Source organism: Rhinatrema bivittatum, chromosome 8 (assembly GCF_901001135.1).
Source record: "Rhinatrema bivittatum chromosome 8, aRhiBiv1.1, whole genome shotgun sequence".
Taxonomy (NCBI): Eukaryota; Metazoa; Chordata; class Amphibia; order Gymnophiona; family Rhinatrematidae; genus Rhinatrema; species Rhinatrema bivittatum.
Window position 1 is genome coordinate 70,385,173 of NC_042622.1, and position 20,101 is coordinate 70,405,273.

General features: G+C 42.1%; 1 protein-coding gene across 1 annotated transcript in view; it reads right to left on the reverse strand.

Annotated features, from left to right (window-relative positions):
• The window catches only part of LOC115096946 (protein MTSS 2-like), a 180,911-nt gene that overhangs the window by 32,489 nt on the left and 128,321 nt on the right, over positions 1-20,101 (reverse strand). The window contains exons 8-11 of the mRNA XM_029612279.1: positions 19,968-20,075; positions 14,448-14,545; positions 4,936-5,050; positions 520-633 (exon numbers count right to left, since the gene is read on the reverse strand). Of these exons, the coding sequence (XP_029468139.1) occupies positions 520-633; positions 4,936-5,050; positions 14,448-14,545; positions 19,968-20,075 (435 nt within the window). The remainder of the gene's footprint in view (positions 1-519; positions 634-4,935; positions 5,051-14,447; positions 14,546-19,967; positions 20,076-20,101) is intronic.

Here is a 20,101-nt window from a genome sequence, read left to right on the forward strand (position 1 = left end):
GCTACCCGGTCCCTCCCTCCCCAATTTTAGAGGACCCGATTTTCATGATCAGGGATTATAGATGACCAGATAAATCCATCGCCCATGAAAAATACCAGATTAAGGGACAGGATTTTGAACCAAAATCTATGGACCTTATATTTACTAAGCATTTTTCCTGATAGACACAGAATGGGAGAAAATCCTTAGGAAATCTGGCCCTATGATTGTATTTATTGGATTATCTTTATTTATTGCACTGCCTTGGAAGCGAGCGATAAGAGGAAGTTATATACATGCACATTGTTATTAAACATCTTTTGAATTTAAAGTATTGGCAGCTAAGGGCAAAATTTCAGAGATTTTGTACAATGACCATAATAGGATATTTCAAGGATTTAAAAAATAATAATAATTCTAACAAATACTGCACCACCAAAATATTTTCAGTTCTTAGGGCTTCTGAGCTTTGTCCAACTGAAAATGGCCTGAGGAGGAGCCTTGCTAGATTTCCGATGTATGGCAGAGACTAACGTTTACCTTTGTTACAGTATAAGATGTCACAGACCAGTGTCCATCTGCAGACTGACTGTGCATAATGTTGTTGTTCTCGCCTCCCGTTGCCAAGTTTGGAAAGCCGACTGCATTTTGGTCCTGTTAAATAAACCAATATCAGTTTAGCGAGCCATAAACCCTCTTGGTTTTATGGCAGTTGGTTATAACTCAGAAGCTTGGGGGGAGAGGGGGGGGGGTGAATGCTGCATCTGCAGCCAACACTGCTACACCGTTAACAAAATAAACCCCAGTAATCTTCCTAACCACAAATACAAATACAATGATCACTTGGTATCCCTGGATCAGCACCTTTGCTTAGGGTCTGCGTTTGTCATACCAACCCATCCTTATTCCTCCACCTCTATCCATCCCCCCCCCCCCCCAAGCCTTAATTAAATGTCTCTGTAGCCCAAGGGGGAGGGGGCTCCTTCACTTTTACTTTCTATGGGTAAAATGATTCCCACAACATTCCTTAATGGGTCAGACTAAAAGTCCATCAAGCCAAGTCTCTTGTTTTCAGCAGTAGCCAATCCAGGTCACACGTATGTGGCAGGATCCCAAGTAGCAGGCAGAGTCCATGCTGCTCATCTCAGAGATAAGTAGTGCCTTTCCACAAAGTCTACCTGGATAACAATAGATTATGGACGTTTCCTCCAGAAACTTGTCCGAACCTCTTTTAAACCCAGCTACGCTAACTGCCTTTTATCAGATCTTCCAGCAATGAATTCTAGAGTTTAACTGTTTGCTGAGTGCAAAAAATATTTTCTCCGGTTTGTTTTAAATGTGCTACTTAGTAACTTCATGAAATATTTCCTAGTCTTTGTATTTTTTGAAAGAGAGAAAAAACAGATTTGCATTTACTGTTCCACTCCACTGATTTTATAGATCTCTATCTTATCTCCCCCTTCAGGCTAAAGAGCCCTAACCTCTTTAGCCTTTTCACATAGGGGAGCTGTCCCATCTCCTATATCATTTTGTTCTCCATACCTTTTCTATAGATTAATTAAATACTTCTCAGTGGCTTCTGTTTCAGGATGATGTGACTTTTCTACACTTTTTTTTTTTAATGCTTAGAAATTCTTTTTGAAAACATGTGTACAAAACAGAGACCTATGCTTCAGACAGAGTCTAATGGGGGCCCTAGAAAGAAAGAGGAGGTGGGGGGAGGAGACAAGGCACATCTGTGTCTCTTTTTCTACCAAACAAATCCTATGGTTAATGCTGGTACAACTTTGCTTCACTTACTGCATGCAACACATGCCCCTTCAAAAACATAGGTATACAGAGGTCCATAATAAAAACCTATTTATCAGATGGAGCGCTGGAGCTGCGGGAACCGGTTGAGTGAGACCCTCACTCCCAGCCGGAATGATTTTTTGTCACCGGGGTGGGGGGGCTAGCACATTTTACAACTAGGGGAGGGGGTTCCAAAGTCCAGGCGGGTGCAATACAAACTTTTTAAGTTAAGATGGAAAAGGGTGTGGGGGTGGACAGTCAGCCCAGTAATTCGTATCTGAGGAGCGCTGGGCTAGATATTGCAAGTTACAAATGAATGGGAGTTGTGGGCCCTTTGATTTTTTTTTTTTTTTTACTGATACAGTGCCACTTAATGGATATCTTTTAAAGATATCCAGATAAGTAGCAAGTTATCCGGCCATACAAGGCCAACTACCTTTAAAATCTAACTGGCTATATTCAAACATAGCTGGTTAAGTTTTTAAAGTTAGCCAGAAAACTTTAAATAAGTATATTCAGCAGGAAGCTTATCTCGACGAATATACAGGACAGGTTATCCAGCTACCATCAGCCAGATAACTTATTCACTAAATGGCCTCCTAGTAAGTTAGGCTGAAAGGTGATATAAAACTCATATTTAACTTCTTCTGTTTCTATTATCACATTTGATGATTCAGAGGAATAAAAACAATGTCAAAATTCATGTTTTCCAACAGAAGAATTGACTTTCTTTATCACTACAAAAATAGACCAAGTAGTGGTATTTCTGTCCTTTTGGAATTCATTCAATTTCCTTTTAAATAAGTCTATGGATGAGCTGGCTTTTTACCCACTGGCCAAAGTACAAGGACTGTCAGGCCGATACAGTACAGGGCGCTCCGGCGGAGCGCACTGTTAACCCGCGATTGGACGCGTGTTTTTGTCGCGCCAGCTTTACCCCTTATTCAGTAAGGGGTAATAGCGTGTCGAAAACGTGCGTCCAACCCCTCCAAACCGAATAGCGCCCGCAACATTCAAATGCACGTTGATGGCCCTATTAGTTATTCCTGCGCGATTCAGAAAGCAAAATGTGCAGCCAAGCCGCACATTTTACTTTCAGAAATTAGCGCCTACCCAAAGGTAGGCATTAATTTCTCCGGGCACCGGGAAAGTGCACAGAAAAGCAGTAAAAACGGCTTTTCTGTGCACCCTCTGACTTAATATCATGGCGATATTAAGTTGGAGGTCCCAAAAGTTAAAAAAATAAAATAAATTTGAAATCGGCCCGCGGCTTGAAAACCGGATGCTCAATTTTGCTGGCGTCCGGTTTCCGAACCCGTGGCTGTCAGCGGGTTTGAGAACCAATGCCGGCAAAATTGAGCGTCTGCTGTCAAACCTGATGACAGCCACCGCTCCTGTCCAAAAAGAGGCGCTAGGGACGCGCTAGTGTCCCTAGCGCCTCTTTTTACTGCGGGCCCTCATTTAAATATTTTTATTTACTATATCGCGTGCACAGGACACTGGCCTGGACGTTTGCCCACTCTCCCGTGACTTTTACTGTATCGGCCCATATGTTATCTCAGGTTTTCGCTTAGTAGATAGATGCTTCAATGGCTCGTATGTCCCCATATTAGCATCTGGTGCACCCTCTACAAACCCTTTAGGGTACTGTAAAATTGATATAATCGGATTTAGGCAATACAGAATACTAAAAGGTTGCAAGATAATGCTCATCTGGGCTGCCTTTTCAGTGGTTAGTTGTGAGAGAGGAAGAAAAAAAAAAGGTCTAGAAGTTTCTCACTTATATACTTCTAGCAGATCTATCAGAGGCTCTTACTCGTTCCTCTCTTCTTAGTAGGTAGAGACTGCCAAAATCTATCTAGTCTTCACTGTCATGATAAACGTTTACCATGTTAATTATTCAAGTGGAGGAGGAAACACTATTTGCAATAATCTAACTAAATAACCATCCTGATCACTGCCAACTCTCCTTCCAGGCTCCCTGTAGCTGGTTTTGACGAGTACCATAATTTGCCTTATATACTTTGGCATGTGGTCCTGAGAGGGAATATATTAAATGCAAGTGGCACGGGAAAGACCTTCTTCTGCGTGTTTTGCTCATTCTGAGATTTGTCCCTACAAGTGCAGATCATGTACAAGAGAAAGCTTGGGGGAGAAGGGCATTGCAAAACATTTTAACTTCTCAACCTCAAACGAGCAATTTTCTCAATCTTGGTTTTCAAAAAAAGTTAGGCATCACAAAACCCCAAATTGCTTTTAATTGCAAAATTATAGTTTTCTAAGGCAACATAAAACAAACACAGATTTGACCAATTTAAACTAGGAAATAAAAAAAAAAAAAAAGACTGGATCTTTTTCCAATGGATAGTGACCAGAAAGCAGGATGACCATTAGTAGCCAGTTCTAATGAGGTTCGTTGTATAGCCACCATATCAGGGCCACAGTGATCCATCTAACCTGAGATGCAGAAGACTGAACCAAGGTATGCACTTAGCACAATACAACAATACAAGACCTATGTACACAGAGAATGAAATGTGCTGCTCCGGACATTTAGGTTCTTTGTCTCTAGGGGGAGCTTTAGAGGGCTTATTAAAGCCCAGAGAGGAGAAGGCCTAATGGGATTTGTAGTCTTCATGCATTCTGAGCTAAGAAGCCAGCTGAAGGTGATTAGGGATAAGTATATAGCTAGCTAGATGTTTTAAAATGTCAAACTGCTAGAAACAGTTGGAGAGGGGTAGGACTGGATTATTATGGAGGCAGAACCCCCGAGTATGGCTATGGCTTTCTGAGGGTTTCCTTCAACTGGTAGGATTTTGTTTACGGAAAGAGAATTGAAGGCACCCATCTGAGAAAGAAGTTGGCTAGTTGAAGAAAGCCAGGCTGGGTTTCACTGCTGGAAGCCAGGTTAGCCGGTACCTGGATCTGTCTGCTTGAAATGCCTGCTGACCTGAACTACTAAACTGAAAAGTGAACTGTCAAGTATGGGCTTAGTGAGAATGAAGCGCTGAGACTGTGCCTGCATGTCCTGTCTTGTGTCTGGGGAAGGGAGACACATTAAGCTCCTATACCAAACAGCTTAGCAGGAAGCACTGCTTGCTTGCACGTTACCCAAAATATAAAGATAGTAACATCTCAGATTTCAAGTGCATTACAATACTGTACCTGGTAGACACCGTCTGGTATTAATGAAGAAGTTGACGTAAGATGAAGCCCTTCAACTGAGCTGCAGATGGAGTCCATGGAGGGGACATGTCTTATTGATCCATGTGTATAATTGCTGCGTAAAGGAGGAAAAACAGGACAGAAAACAAGTTGTGTCTAGATTATTTACATATTCCAGAGCAACTGCTAGGTAATACGTCATACGGCTTACCACTAAACACACCACCACCACTGATTAATACAAAAACAAGCAACCACTGTAACTGAATCATTTAATTCCCTCCGGCAGGCCTATACACCGACACTCACACGACAGCTGTGAATTTTATTTTATTAATTCCAGGCTGGGAATCAGCTTCAGTTAGCGTGAAAATGTTCAATAAAAGGTCTTCCTTCCTGATCCTGGTAGTAATTGAGGTTTGGAAGGGGCTGGTTGGGTTGTACATCGTTCTGGGCAGGCTGATGTCTGGTGGAGTGGTAAATAACAAATAAAGCAACCAATTCCATAAATCAGCCACACTTAAGAACATCTACCAGAGAACTTAAAAAAAACCAAAACAAAAAAAAACACTTTATATATCTTCAGAGATGTATCATACATTGAGGTCAATATTTTAAATCATTGTTCATAAAGTATTAGCCAATATCAAACAGGTGTATGAAAAATAACAGATTTGATCCCATTGCTCTTTTATGGTCCTTGTACTAATCTTTGATCCCATTTTGCAACACAAATGGCAGGGCAAGAAAATTCCTAATCATTATAGAGACTTTGCTGACTATATCCTTCAAGTTACCACCAGAAAAAACCAGTAACGACTCACAAATCAAAAGTAGATGAGTAATTTAGGGTCTGGCTATTGTGGTACAGGCAAAATGATGTAGTTGTAAAGGAACCAAAAAATAGCTTTTACTCATGCTGGTATCCAATCCAAAACTGCACACGTGCAAATATTTCCCTTTGATAATATCTGAACAAATACCCTGAAAGTGGAGTTCCTGAGCATGTCACAGCTGGAGACCTGAGCAGCAAGGACAGAAAGACTGCTCTTTTTTTGAGCCAAACATTTCCATCTCTCTCTGGATACAAAGCAGTTGGGTTTGTAGCCATGAGGATTTGTGCGTTTGTATCAGTCTGATGTGCACATGCACTGGGGGGACGGACCATAATGCATTCTAACTGCAATTAGTGCACATGGCTTGCCAGCAGTGCATGCTGGGATTAGCACATGGTAACTGGACTGAGCACATGCTGTGTCCCTCTAGGCTATGTGCTGAGCAGGCAAGAGCAGAGGCAATCGCAATTCGGCAGGAAGCATCATGCATAGCGCAGCCTGCAGGGCAGGAGCAATTGTCCATTGCTTTTTCCCCATGAAGAGTGCAGATTGCCCTGGAGTACAAAAAGGGAGCAGCACAAAGGATATGAGGGACATGCTTGGAAGGAGCCTGGAAGTGGGAGTGTGTTCTGGACCTGGGACCAGTGCAGTCATCTTGGCACAGTCGGTGGGGAGTTGGGGGGAGACGTAGAAACCAGAGCAGTCAACTCATTGTACCCCCATCACTTCTGATGGGCTTTCCTACTACTAATGTAAATACAGAGGACAGGATGAGAAAGACATTCCTAGGACACCCTCTTCACAAGATGACAAGTCTTTCTTCAGACCAAGTTATTGCTGATGTTCTTCCAAGTCTCAGTAGATACAATTTTAAATTACATGGCTAAACATCAATTTAAAAATTTGGTAAACTGTCTTCCAGTTTTCTGCCATAGAGCAGGATCTCAACCCAGTCCTCAGGACACACCCAGCTTCTCAGGCTTTCAGGATATCCACAGTGAATATATATGAGATAGTTTTGCAAAAGATGGAGGCAGTGCATGCAAATCTATTTTATGGATATTCATTCTGGATATTCCAAAAACCAGACTGGCTGGGTATGTGCCAAGAACTGGTCTGAGAACTCCTAAGCCATGGGGTGATGATTTTCATCCCTGCTTTCTCATACTGCCACACAAACTGAGCATCCGTTTTAAGTTTTTACAAGAAGGATTCAGATATACCAATGAGAAGCATAACAAACAGCAAAGACATTTTTGATAACCAAATCATACTGACTGCACAAATTCAAGCTATCTAGCTGACAACAATCCTGTACCATCTTCTTATTATCTTTAAACTGCTTCAATATAGTTGCTACGTTCGTCTGATACATCCCTCTTTGGTGAGAACCCTGTATCTTATTTGATCATTTGAGATGGCGCAAACCCATAATCCTAGACCTTGCATCTTGAGTTACTATTAACAGGAAACAGCACGTCATCTACATGCATTGTGGTTTTATGTTCACAGTACTGGCACTAATTCCCCTATATTCCTCATTGTGACATACCTTGAGCGCCAAGAAAATAAAGCAAAAAGAAATAGTGACAAGAGGCCCAAATGCCTAACTCTCTTCCTCAAACTACACTTAGAAGATCACAGTCCAGTCAGTATCTTCTCCTTCCAGTTGCACAATCCTACTATAAAAATTACGGTAGTTCCAAAACCAAACTGAATTTGCATCTTCCTGATAAGAGGGCAATCTGCCTATCATACAAAGGTGAAAATCATAATACATCATCATCATGGTTTATTTATAATCATGCCTTTCCAACCGCTGAAATCAAAGCGTGATACAAGTTAGATTTACATCTTTGGAAGCTCTCCTCCACGAGCTAATCAGCAGAGACTAAACATGGCTTATCTGTGGCAGATAGACTTTAGATCATTCATCTCATAACCCGGATCTAATATAAGAGGCGATAGCAGAGCTCACAGAATTCGGTCCCAAAGTACTGAGATGCAGAAACATTCTGGACCTATTTTAAAGATTCAGCAAAATAATATCTAGCTTCTAATGGGCTTCTTGGTAAAAGTGGGTTCATTTTAATGCTTTTCAGTGTTGCCTACCTGCTTTTTTTTTGGTCACATCAGCCTGGTGCTGCCTTTTGATCAGAACATAAAAAAAAAAAAGTGTACCTTGTTGGGTCTGTCCGAGGCCAATCAGAGTCATTAGGAGTCATTAGGAGTAGATCCAACTCCTTTTTGCTTGCTTCCAGGGATAAATGGTGGATTTCCCGGGAGGCCACCTGGCTACTAATAAGTTATGGATTTTTCCTCCAGAAACTTGTGCAAACTCCTTTTAAACCCAGTTATGCTAGCTGCCTCGTCCACATCTTCAGGCAACAAATTCAACAGCTTGATTGTGTGGTGAGTGAAAAAAATACTTACTCCAATTTGTCTTAAAATCTGCTACCTTCTAGTTTCATGGAATTTCCCCTATTCTTAGTACTATTTGAAAGGGTAAATAACCATTCCCTATTTACCTGCTCTACCCCACTCATGATTTTATAAACCTCTATCACATCGCCTCTCTCTGTCGCCTCTTCTCTATGCTCAATTGGCCTAACCTGTTTAGCCTTTTTTCAACAGGGAGCCATTCAATCCTCTTTATCATTTTTGTGCCATTTTCTGTACCTTTTCTAGTTCTATTATAACTTTCTTGAGAAGGAGTGACCAGAATACAATACTCAAGGAGTGGTTGCATCACAGATCTATTCACAGTTCAATTCTTTCATTTTATGAATAATTCCTAACATTGTATTTGTTTTTTTGGCCACTACCATACACTGAGCTGAAGATTTCAACAAGGACTACAAGATCCTTTTCTTGAGTGATTACTCCTAATATGGAATCCAGCATTGTGCATCTATGGTTTAGATTAGTTGTCCATATTAAATTTCATCTGCCATTTAGATGCCCAGTTTCCCAGACTTGAAAGGTCTTTCTGTAGTTCCTCAGTCTACTTGAGTTTTAAACTACTGTGATATTTTGCTTCATCTGCAAATTTGATCTCATCACTCATTGATTCCTTTTCCAGATCATCAATGAATAAAGTCAAACACCACTGGTATCCATACAGATTCCTAGGGAAATCACGCCACTATGTACTTTTCTACATTCAGAGAAATGACCTACTCTGATTCCTATCTTTTAATCAGTTACCTGTCTACAGCAGGCCCTTGTCTCCTATCCCATTACTTTTTCATTTTCTGAGTCATCTCTCATTAGGGATTTTTATCAAATACCTTCTGAAAATCCAAATACACTATGTTGCATACTCACACCTTCAAATAATTTTAGTAAATTAGTAAGGCACAATCTCTCTCTGCTATATCCATGCTGGCTCTTCCCCATTAAACCATGTTTATTCCTATATTCAGTCATTTTATTTTTTTGCAATAGCTTCTACCATTTTACCCAGCACAGACATCAGGCTCACCAGTCTATATTTACTCTGGTCACCTCGGAGCCTTTTTTGAAAATTGGTATTACATTGGCTAGCCTCCAGTCCTCTGGTACACAGGCAGACTGGAATAAGTTACAGATTACCAGTAACAAATCTCAAATTCCATATTTGAGTCCCTTTAGAACAGTGGTTCTCAACCCTGTCCTGGGGACCCCCCTAGCCAGTCGGGTTTTCATGATATCCACAATGAATATGCATGAGAGAAAATTTGCATGTTATGGAGGCAGTGCATGCAAATTTTCTCTCATGCATATTCATTGTGGATATCATGAAAACCCGACTGGCTGAGGGGGTCCCCAGGACAGGGTTGAGAACCACTGCTTTAGAATGCTGGGGTGAATACCATCAGGTCCTAATGATTTACTACTATTTACATTGTTGGTCAATTTACTCTAGAATCTCTTTCAGATTCACACAGATTTGATTCAGTTCCTTTGAACCACCACCTCCAAGAAATGGTTCAGGCATGGATAACTTCAGTAAAGACTGAAGCTAAGAATTCATTTAATTTTTCTATGACCTTCGCCTCCCTGAGCACCACTTTTATCCCACTGTCATTTAATAATCTCATCAACCTGTATGTCTCTTATTTTTAATGTACTTGAAAAAGTTATTAGCTTCTGCTTCTTTAGCAAATCTCTCTTCAAATTCTCTCTTGGCTTGCTTTATTAATGTTTTATATCTAATTTGGCAGTGCTTATATGTCTTCCTATTTTCCTCAGATTTCCATTTTTTTTTTTTAACAGATGCCTTTTTGGCTATGATGTCCTCTTTCACAGCACATTTAGCCTTGCTAGCAGATGCTTATTCTTATTTTGAGCTTTTTAATTTTGTGGAATAGATTTTATCTGGGCTTCCAAAAAATGGTGGCTTTAAACAGTTTCCCTGCCTCATGCAGACTTTTAACCCTTCTTTTAGATTCCATCTAGTTTCATCGTAGTCTATTTTAAAGTTGTATGTTATTGCAGTAGTATTTATTTTCCCTCCAGTGATTATTTCAAATTTGATTGCATTATGATCACTATCGCCAAGCAGCTCTATTACTATTGCACCAGATATTGTATTCCAGTGAGAACTAGATCTGAAGTGATACTCCTCCTCCCCTTGTTGGTTCTAGGACCAGTTGCTCCATGAAGCTATTTAAGGTGACTAGAAACTTAAACCTTCTTATCATGCCCTGATGAGACAGTCACCCAGTCAATACTGGGGTAACTGCATTCTCACATTAATATTGCTATTCAATGCTTAATAGCCTGTCTAATCTCTTAGCATTTCACAATCTGTTTTACTATCCTGGTTGGCTGGACAGTAGTAAACCCCCACTGCTATAAGCTTCCCCATCATGTATGGAATTTCTACCCATAAAGATTCTAAAGTACAGTTAGTTTCCTATAGAATCTGCATCCTTTGGGACTCTATAAAATCCTTAACATACAGTACATTGCCACCACTATGCCTATCTGCTCTATCAATTTGATACACGGCAATCTTCAGTTTCTTTCCTCTACAACAGCTGGCCTGCAGCATATCCTCCCACCAGCAGGAAGAGTCAGAGAGCAGATCTGATCTGCTTTCCCCTCTGCTGGCTCTCCTCTATGAGTGAAACTGCACTGGGCCCTTTAAGCTCATAGGTCTTGCGGTTCTCATTACAGAGGGAAACAGGCAGAGGAGAGAGAAGCATCATCAGGTAAATGCTGCTGGAAGGGGCAGCCAAATTTTCTAGGAAGTTAGGGGTGTTGGGGGAGAGAGAAGGGAAGGTGATGGGGTAGGGGAGCGGAAAGAGGGAAGGAAGAGAAAGTGCTGATGTCAAGAAAGCGAGGCAGTAAGAAAGGGAAGGTGATGGAAGGGGGTGATGAATGAGAGGGTAGGAGAGAGGTAATAAAGATGTCAGGGGATGGAGGGAGAGAATAGGAAGCTGATGATGCCAGGAGGGTGGAGGGAGAGAGCAGGGAGGGAAAAGTGATGGTGATGATGCAGGGGAGAGAGAACGGAGGGGGAAGGTGATCATGCAAGGGGATAGAAAGGATAGTAAAGGGAAAAGAAGGTGATGATGCAGGAGTAGAAGGGAGAGAAAGGGGAATAGATGGTGTTGATGCCAGGGGGTAGAGAGAAAAGAAAGAGAAGGTGATGATGCTGGGGGATAGGGAGAGAAGGTGATGATACCAGGGATGGAAGGGGGAGAGGGAAGAGAAGAGAAGGTGATGATGGCATGGGTGATGGAGAGAAGATGAGGATTGCTATGGAGTGAACGGAGAGGCAAGAGGTGGGAAAAGATGGTGATGATGTGAGGGGTGGGAGAAGTAAGGGAGAAAAGAAAAAGGTGATGATGATGTGGGGCAGGGGTGAAGAGTGAAGGGAAGGCAATTATACCAGGAGATGAAAGAAAAGAGAAAATGAGGATGCCAGGAAAATAGGGGATAGGGAAGGTAATGGTGTGCCATGACACAAAAAAGGTTGGGAAGCACTGCCCTACAATCACTGTGTCCCACTGGTTGTCCTTTCCTACCAGGTCCCTAAGATGCCTATTATATCAAAATCTTCATACACTTTAACTCTCCCATCTTATTGTTTTTTTTAGTCTTCAATATCTGCATATAGACACCTACCTGTATTTTTTTTCCAAAGCCTACTCACCAGTAATTAATCCAGGCAATTTGAAATCAGCTACTTTCACATACTCTGTTTCAGTGCAATCTCATTTCCCTTATTTTTTTAAAATGTATGTTTAAAATTTAGTTTTCCTTGTAACGGTATCTTTTATGAATACTATTTCAAACCATGCTTTCCCTCATGATGCAGTTTAAAAATTGTTCTGTGTCCTTTTACATTTTAGTACAGGTAGCAGGTTCCAGTTTGGTTAAGGTGGCGCCCATCCCACCAGAATAGGCTCCCCAGCTCCTAATGAATCTAAAGCCCTTCTCCCTGCACCATTGCCCCGTCCACTCCTTGAGACTCTGGAGCTCAGCCTTTGTACCGGGCAGGAAAGTAACCAATTGTTTCTTATCGCCACCAACCAGCCACCAATCTATCTTCTTAGTGATCGAATCACCATTAACATCAGAAGTCCTCTCTACTCTCTCCCGTACACATAGCCTGGAAGATGCAGCCTTAAAATATGGACATAGCTTTATATACAACTGACCCAAGCTAGGGTGAAAATCATATTAATCTCATGAAGCAAATCTCTGTCCTCTTCACCAGAGGCATACTAAGGGGGGAGGGGGGGGGTCGCCACGGGAGACAACAGGGGGAGGGATGCCGTTGCTGCCAGCAGGAAGGCCCTGCAGCGGCGCAGAGCAGTGATGTGCTCGTGGGGTTTCCACTCCCTGTCAGCAAAAGCAAGGCCCTGTGGAAGAGGACGCTGGCAGAAGAGGAGGCCCTGCTGTGCAGCCAGCGGCCCCAAGAAGCGAAACACTGGCCCTGTGAGAGCAAGTGCCAGTGTATGAAGGGGTTTGTGTGTGTGTGTGCACGCATCTATGAAGGGGGATGTTTGTGTATATAGATAGATATATATATAGATAGATAGATATATAGATAGATAGATAGATATATATATAGAGAGAGAGAGAAGAAGGATGTGTGTATGTGTATATATTTATTTTATTTATTTAGATTTTTATATTCCGCTTTTCACACTTTTTTCAGCACTTCAAAGTGGATTACATTCAGATACTGTAGGTATTTCCCTATCCCCAGAGGGCTTACCATCTAAGTGTGTGTGTGAGTGTAAGAGAGGGAGCATAGTGTATGTGTGTGTATGTGTGTGAGTGTAAGAGAGGGAGCATAGTGTGTGAGGGAGCATAGTGTGTGTGTGTGTGTGTGAGTGAGAGGGAGCATAGAGTGAGTGTGTGTGTGTGTGTATGTGTGTGTGTGTGAGAGAGGGAGCATAGTGTGTGTGTATGTGTGTGTGAGGGAGCACAGAGTGTGTGTGTGTGTGAGAGGGAGCACAGTGTGTGTGTGTGTGTGTGTGTGTGTGTGTGTGTGTGTGTGTGTGAGAGAGAGAGGGAGCATAGTGTGTGAGGGGGAGCATAGTGTGTGTGTGTGTGTGTGTGAGAGAGGGAGCATAGAGTGTGTGTGTTTGTGTATGTGTGTATATGTGTGTGTGTGTGTGAGAGAGGGAGCATAGTGCGTGCGTGTGCGCCTACAACAATCTTAGGATGACATATGGAGAGCAGGAGATTTTTAAAACCCTTATTAGTTTTAATTATTGGGTGTTATTTGATGGATCTGCTGTCTTGAAATATTTTATCAATGTTTAGGAAATTTAAAATTATATGCTGGGGGGGGAGGGGGGTGCCAAAGTTATATCTGCTCCAGGTGCCAAATACTTTAGGTATGCCTCTTCTCTTGCCAGGAAGAGGGATCAATCGAAACAGGTTCCAGTCCTTTTCAACAATGTAACTTTTAGATTTATAATGGGATTTCCCCCACCTCACCCCCCCTACATTTTCAGCCTCTCTTTTCGGTTTAGATGATGTTTTGTGGCTCTAACCCTGTCCTGTGGACCCCCCCAGCCAGTCGGGTTTTCAGGAGATCCACAATGAATATGCATGAGAGAAAATTTGCATGTTATGGAGGCAGTGCATTCATTGTGGATCTCCTGAAAACCCGACTGGCTGGGGGGGGTCCCCAGGACAGGGTTGGGAACCACTGCTCTAGATGAACTGAACAGAAAGGACCAAGTGAGCTGAGCAGTTGCAGATAAAAGTCTCATGATGTCAGATGACCATCCTGGTTTCAAGTGAACTGGAAACACAAAAGCAGCAGGAGAAAACTGCTGGGCCAAATAAAATAGAGATTACTGCATAACCACACTACTAAAGGGTGCTGGAAAAATCAGTAACAAGCAATTAATGAAACTTGTCATGCACTACCATGTTATGTTAAATGATAATCAAAGTAGCTGGGTAGAGCTGATACTATTCATAAGCTAAACGACTTTAAGAGACATTTTTATGCGATACTGAAGATTCCTTTGATGTTGCCGGATGCCAGCAATATAACAGTCCTGGATGCTTGCCCTTTAAAACATTTATTCAATAATCAATAACTTTTTTCAAATTTCACCCCCTGATGAAAAACTCAGCCGTGCCTGATCTGTCTCTGCCTTACTTCAAGAAGCCTCGAGCGCTTAAAAGAAAGCCAAACAGGTTCTGGTTTGCTACCTGTTTATGCTGGCCTTGCGGGACAGGGTGCTGCTGGGGGAGGAAGGTGGGGTGTGGTACGTGAAGTTGTAATCCGAGCTTTTCAGGTCATGAATCACCTGCAAAAGGAAAAAAAAAAAAAGAATGCATAAAGCAAGGAGACAAAAAATAAATGATGCACAACTGTTTGAAAGGAACAAAAGACCCGTCCTACAAGAGATTTCTGAATGGCGCAATACCTCTGCAGAAAAATAAATTAAATGTATAAAACTCCTCTCTAGAACAAAGGAATGGCTATGTTTTGGCTATCTGCAAATGTAACATTATTAAGTTTAATATTCTTCCCTTACATCTTTTTCAGTAAAGCATCTTATCTAGGGTCTTACCCTATTGTTGGTTCATATACTGTAGCATGTTCTGCTAATTACATTTTTTTTTAAATAAAGAAAAAAATAATTTTTCTTTTTATCTGTATTTGATTTTTCCCTCATTCAGTTTTTAGAGAGATCTAGTCAGGATCTGGAATAATTCCTTTTCCCCATTGTGCGCTCCGATTATCTTGAATACCCCTCTTGTGTCATCCCCACGCAGTTCTGAAAGACTCTGCTCTCCTCCACACCTTCGCAAACATAAGAAATACCCAACGAGGTCAGACCAAAAGGTTGCACGTCCTCCAACAGCGACACCCAGCAGGTGCTTAGGGGATGTGCACAGGAAAGAAGAAGGAGCAGCATGTAGTACCGGCCGTCGTGGTGCCTTTTCTCACTTCTCTGTTAAACTGCCCGTGACTGATACAGCCGCCATAAAATCTAACCCTGGACGTTACCCAGTTATGGGATTTGTACCTACAAGTGTCCTGTGGCCATGAGTTCTGTGTGGGGTGTGACGAAGCTCTGCCTGTTCAACCTGCTGCTTGATCCTCTCGAACAACAGTGACTGACAACGGCCCTTTTACTTTATTTAGATCTCTCATGGCTCTGTGGGGAAAATTTTCAAACTACCTGCACTGGGACAAAGTCTGCAGATACTTGTACCCATTTTCAGAGAGAGACAGTACACACACTTTCACTTTGAGCCTTGCCACAGGTACAAAGGATCCTCGAACATCTGAAACTGCTTTTTTTTCTGTGCCAGCACAGCGCGTCTGGAGGTGGAAATGCAATTTACGAAAGTTATTGTCTGATCTAACTCAAAAGACACCTCCAGGAATGCCTCCCCCTCAATGCTGTTTTGAGGGAGGGTGATTTTAAAGTGTGCAAATTGCTATTTACATAAATACATGACCGATGTTTGTCCTGTATGCGCCTCCCAAAATCCGAGTTCTAGTTTTCATTCTCTCCTTGTATGAAAGTTGTCCCATGCCCCTGATCATCTCTGCTGCCCATTTCTGTTCCTTTCTAGGGGTACCTTTTCCTTTGTGAGGCAGGGGGAGCAGAAGTGAACACCGTATTCCCCCAGTGAACGCAGCATTCGTTGAATAATGAGATAACACTGCTGCGCAGGCTGCAAAACAGAGCTTTACAATAAGGACTGTTTTGGGCTGCTCGAGACGGAGCGCTTTACCACTGAGCTGAACCCTACACACTGGCTGCCATTTGGGCAAGAATTAAATTTAAGCTTCTGTTAGCCTTCTTGCCTGTTCTGCACTCACTAAGCCAAGGTTTTGTTTTTTTTTGGTTTTTTTTTTTAAGAGAACTATCAAAACATTTACATAGTTAAAATGCCCTTTAAGACTGAAAAGACCAGGCAGAAAATTTGAGAATGAGGTACACTAGGTAGGAAACTAGTTCTCCTTTAATGTTAAATTACATTTCTTTTCTTGTAACTTTGAAGTATGCTCTCATCACCTACCTACTGCCCAATGCAAACATTTATCTTCCATGTATCATATTCATATCATAATCCTTGCATGCACTTCCTCTTTTTATGTAGTACACTTTATATCTTACATGTCGCAGCTTGACACTGTATTTACATTCATAACTGATTATCCACAATGACACGAGATCCTTTTCAGTACAACAATATCTAATTTCCTGACCAAATGATATATAAATATCCAGAACCATTGCCAAGGTATATCACCTTGCATCTGTCTACAGTGAAGCTTATTTCATGTTCTTGCCCATGCTGTCTGTCTAATCTTTGGACATTTCCATCCTTATTGGAATTACTACAGATGCTTGCATCATCTGAATATATCTCAATTTTTTATTTTTATTTTACAGGAATTCATTTCATTTATAGCAAGGTTTCTCAACCCAGTCCTTGGCACCTGCCCAGCTAGTCTGCTTATCACAATGAATGTGTGAGATTCTTGCATGAACTGTCTCCATTATATGCAAACATTTCTCATGAATTCTCAATGTGGATATCCTGAAAACCAGACTGGGTGAGCAGATCTCAAGGACCGGGTTGAGAAATCACTTATCTGCTTGCCTTATCTGTCCAATAAGCTGTATTGACCATACGGTGCCCATTTAACCAATTTTCAATCAGCTTTCATTCTCCACATCTAGATTTATAATTTTAGGAATTTTTTGTGGTACTATTAATTTTTAACAAATTGATGTGATTAATTTGACATTTTTATGCTGCCTTTAAAGTGTCTTCTTGTATTCTGAAATATTGTGCACCTTTCTTTTAAGGTTCGCTGGGGTGAAAAAAGCAAACTACTATCCACAGTTCCCAGAATGCTGGGGACTGTAGGAGCACACATAATGGGAGGTATCCCTCTACAGCATTGATCTTCTCAATTTTTCAAGTGACAGCCACTTTGGCAAAAAAACTTTCGGTGGGAGAGCTAGAAATATCATCAGGCAAAGCAACCCGCACCCTGGCAGGGGAGGTTCCCCCTCCGACAACTCAGAAGGCCCAGGGGAATCGAGGTGGTTCATCCCTTTGATGATGTGGCCGGCCCAACTGCTCAGGCATAACACTCTTCCCCTCAGCTCATCTCCAACACCCACACTATATCCCTTTCAGCCTAGCTCCCCTCACTCTCTCTCAGGTCCCCAGCCCATCTCTCCTAACACATACTCTTCCTCCGACTCCAACCCCCAAACCAGGCAGCCTCTACCATCTTGTCCCCTACTTCCAACTCCCTCCAAGCTGACCCGCCCTACAGTTCGTTAATCCCCTTTTCCCTTTCTCCGGAGGCTTGCAGCTGGAGCTGCCTCCAAAACAGCTGTTCTGTTATCTTCTGGCATGCCTCTCAGTGAATTTGAGCCATGTGGTGCCTAAACCCCTGCGCCATTCTCAGAGTCTCGCAAGAAGAGCAGGGCAGTTGGGTAACACACAGGTGAAACTTACGGAGCGGAAAAAAAAAAAGCAGCTATTCCAATGGCAGGAGCAGCCTAATGGTGAGAGCAGCAGGATGAGGACTGAGAAAGCCAAGATTCGAGTCCCACAGACGTTTCTTGTGACCTTGGTTAACTCACGTTAGCCTCCATTGCCTCAGGTACAAATTTAAGGGCCCAGTTTATTAAGCATTTTGCCCATAGATGCAGAATGGGAGAAGCACCTTAGTAAATCAGGCCCTCAGTTTGTAAGTCCTGTGGGGCAGGGAAATACTTCCTGTGCCTGAATATAACTTGCCTTAAGCTACCAATGAAAAGGCACGAGCTAAATCCAAATAAATAAGCCAACCTCTGAAGAAGGTGGGGAGGAGGGGAGGGTTTAACAAGGGAAGACAGTCAGGGAGCTGCACTTACGACAGTCAGGGAGCTGCACTTACTGCTGATGTGAGCCTTACAATGAAGAACACTGATCTACAGGGTCAAGGAGCAGGCTGGGTGGGTTGTCCTGGTGTTGTAAATATACATATCATTTTTAAAATATTTATCCTGACCAAGGGATTTCTGCGCACTGCAGTAACTGCTGGAAAATATGCTTTACTCTGCCTGACCAGTTTCGGTGATCAGACCAGGTCCATATCAAAGCCACTGTGCTGGGTTCAGTGGTATTTTTGAATTTCTTGCAACTAAATGTGGAAAACTAATGTTTTGCTTTTCAATCCCTTCAGACGTCAGTCCTGGCTATCCCACACTTTTTTCCATTCCCAGTGGCCAAATCCTTAGCTGTCGCATTTGACTCATCTCTTTCTTTTCTCCCCCGTGTTCTTACAAAGTCCTGCCATTCCCATCTGTCCAAAATTTGTGGCATCCATCTCTCGCTGGATGCCACAAAGCTACTTTTTCAAGCAATGATTAGCTCAGGAATTGGCTTCTGCTATTCTCTGCTTTGGCCTTACATCCTTCTCAATCTGTCCTCTGCAATTAGTTCAGGATTTGGATGTTTGTTTCATTTTTCAGTGGCTTTCATGTGCTCGTGTTTCTCTATCAAAGATTTCCACATAGCTGTATACATTACCGCAAAGCTTTTGGGGAAAGACACGGAGGGGGAATGCTGATTGTTGGGTTCAGTATGGGAACTTGTATGCTCATCCACCCTTATCTGATTTGGATAAGGAGCACGAAATCCTCTTACGTCTAAGGATGAGCAACAGGGAATGATCCAACCTTTAGGCTCTGCCGCATACTTTCAAATGACCCAAAACACCAGTCACAGGCCGAATGCTGGACCCAGCATGGCACTTATGTTCTTACCCTACAAGTGGTAAAGATTCAGTCCCTATTTTAGTTTTATTTAGATTTTAGAACCATTGTGCTGTTATTTTATTTATCCAATCTACGTCTGTATTTTATGCCTGCTGTAAATGGCTTTATTTTAAAAAGTGGCATATTAAGAGAAATGAATAAACTAGATTACGGATGGCAGCTATGATATAATCTTTAGCAGTGCAGACTGGAATAACTGGTCAAACTGGGTGGACCAATTGGTTTTTTTATCTGCCGCAGCCACTATGTATACTGTCTTGTATTTTATTACAATGGCACTTTATAGCACGATTTTCTCTCTCTCTTCAGCTCTTTGCTCTCTCCCCAAAAACAAAACTTCATCTGCTTCTTGGTTTATATTCTTTGAGACTCACTGGCCCTTTCTTTTGTAACAAGCTTTTTCTTTCTGTACATTGTCTCATTTCTCCAAAGCCAGATCTGAAGGGATCTATGTGGTCTATAAAGCTTATGTACCCCACCCTGGGATGCATCTAGTGTTGGTACAATACAAAGAATCAAAAACTGTGCATACAATCCAGGTTTCTCAAGAACAAATATGGCTTTTTTTTTTTTTTAACTTGTCTCCTAGTTTTATAGCCTGCGCTAAGTCTTCCTGATATTAACCAAAAGATCCAAACTTTGCAGCTGACAGGGGGAGTTTAGACTATCAAAGCCGAACCCTTCAATCCAATACACCTAAATGAAGAGTTGTTCTAAATCTGCTCTCACCCAACGTCCTAATGCAGCGGCTCTTTCATGTGCATTGGAAATCATCTCTCTTGTGCCACCAAGTAAGTACCTAGACATCCACCCCAGCCCAGCAGTCTGCCCCAATTGAAACCCAAGCAGCTGTGAGTGCACAATACAAGAGGCACCGACTAATGCCCCATGCAAGCCCAAGCTGAGGAACTCCGGCACCGACCTGCTCACTTGTTGGAGGCAGTATGTTTGGTTCTGCTGTCATATTGGTAAGGTCTTCCAGAATGGTTTGTAAATGAGTTATTTCTCCCAGCATCCCAATCTCTTCATCCTAGAACAATAATAAACATTTCAAAA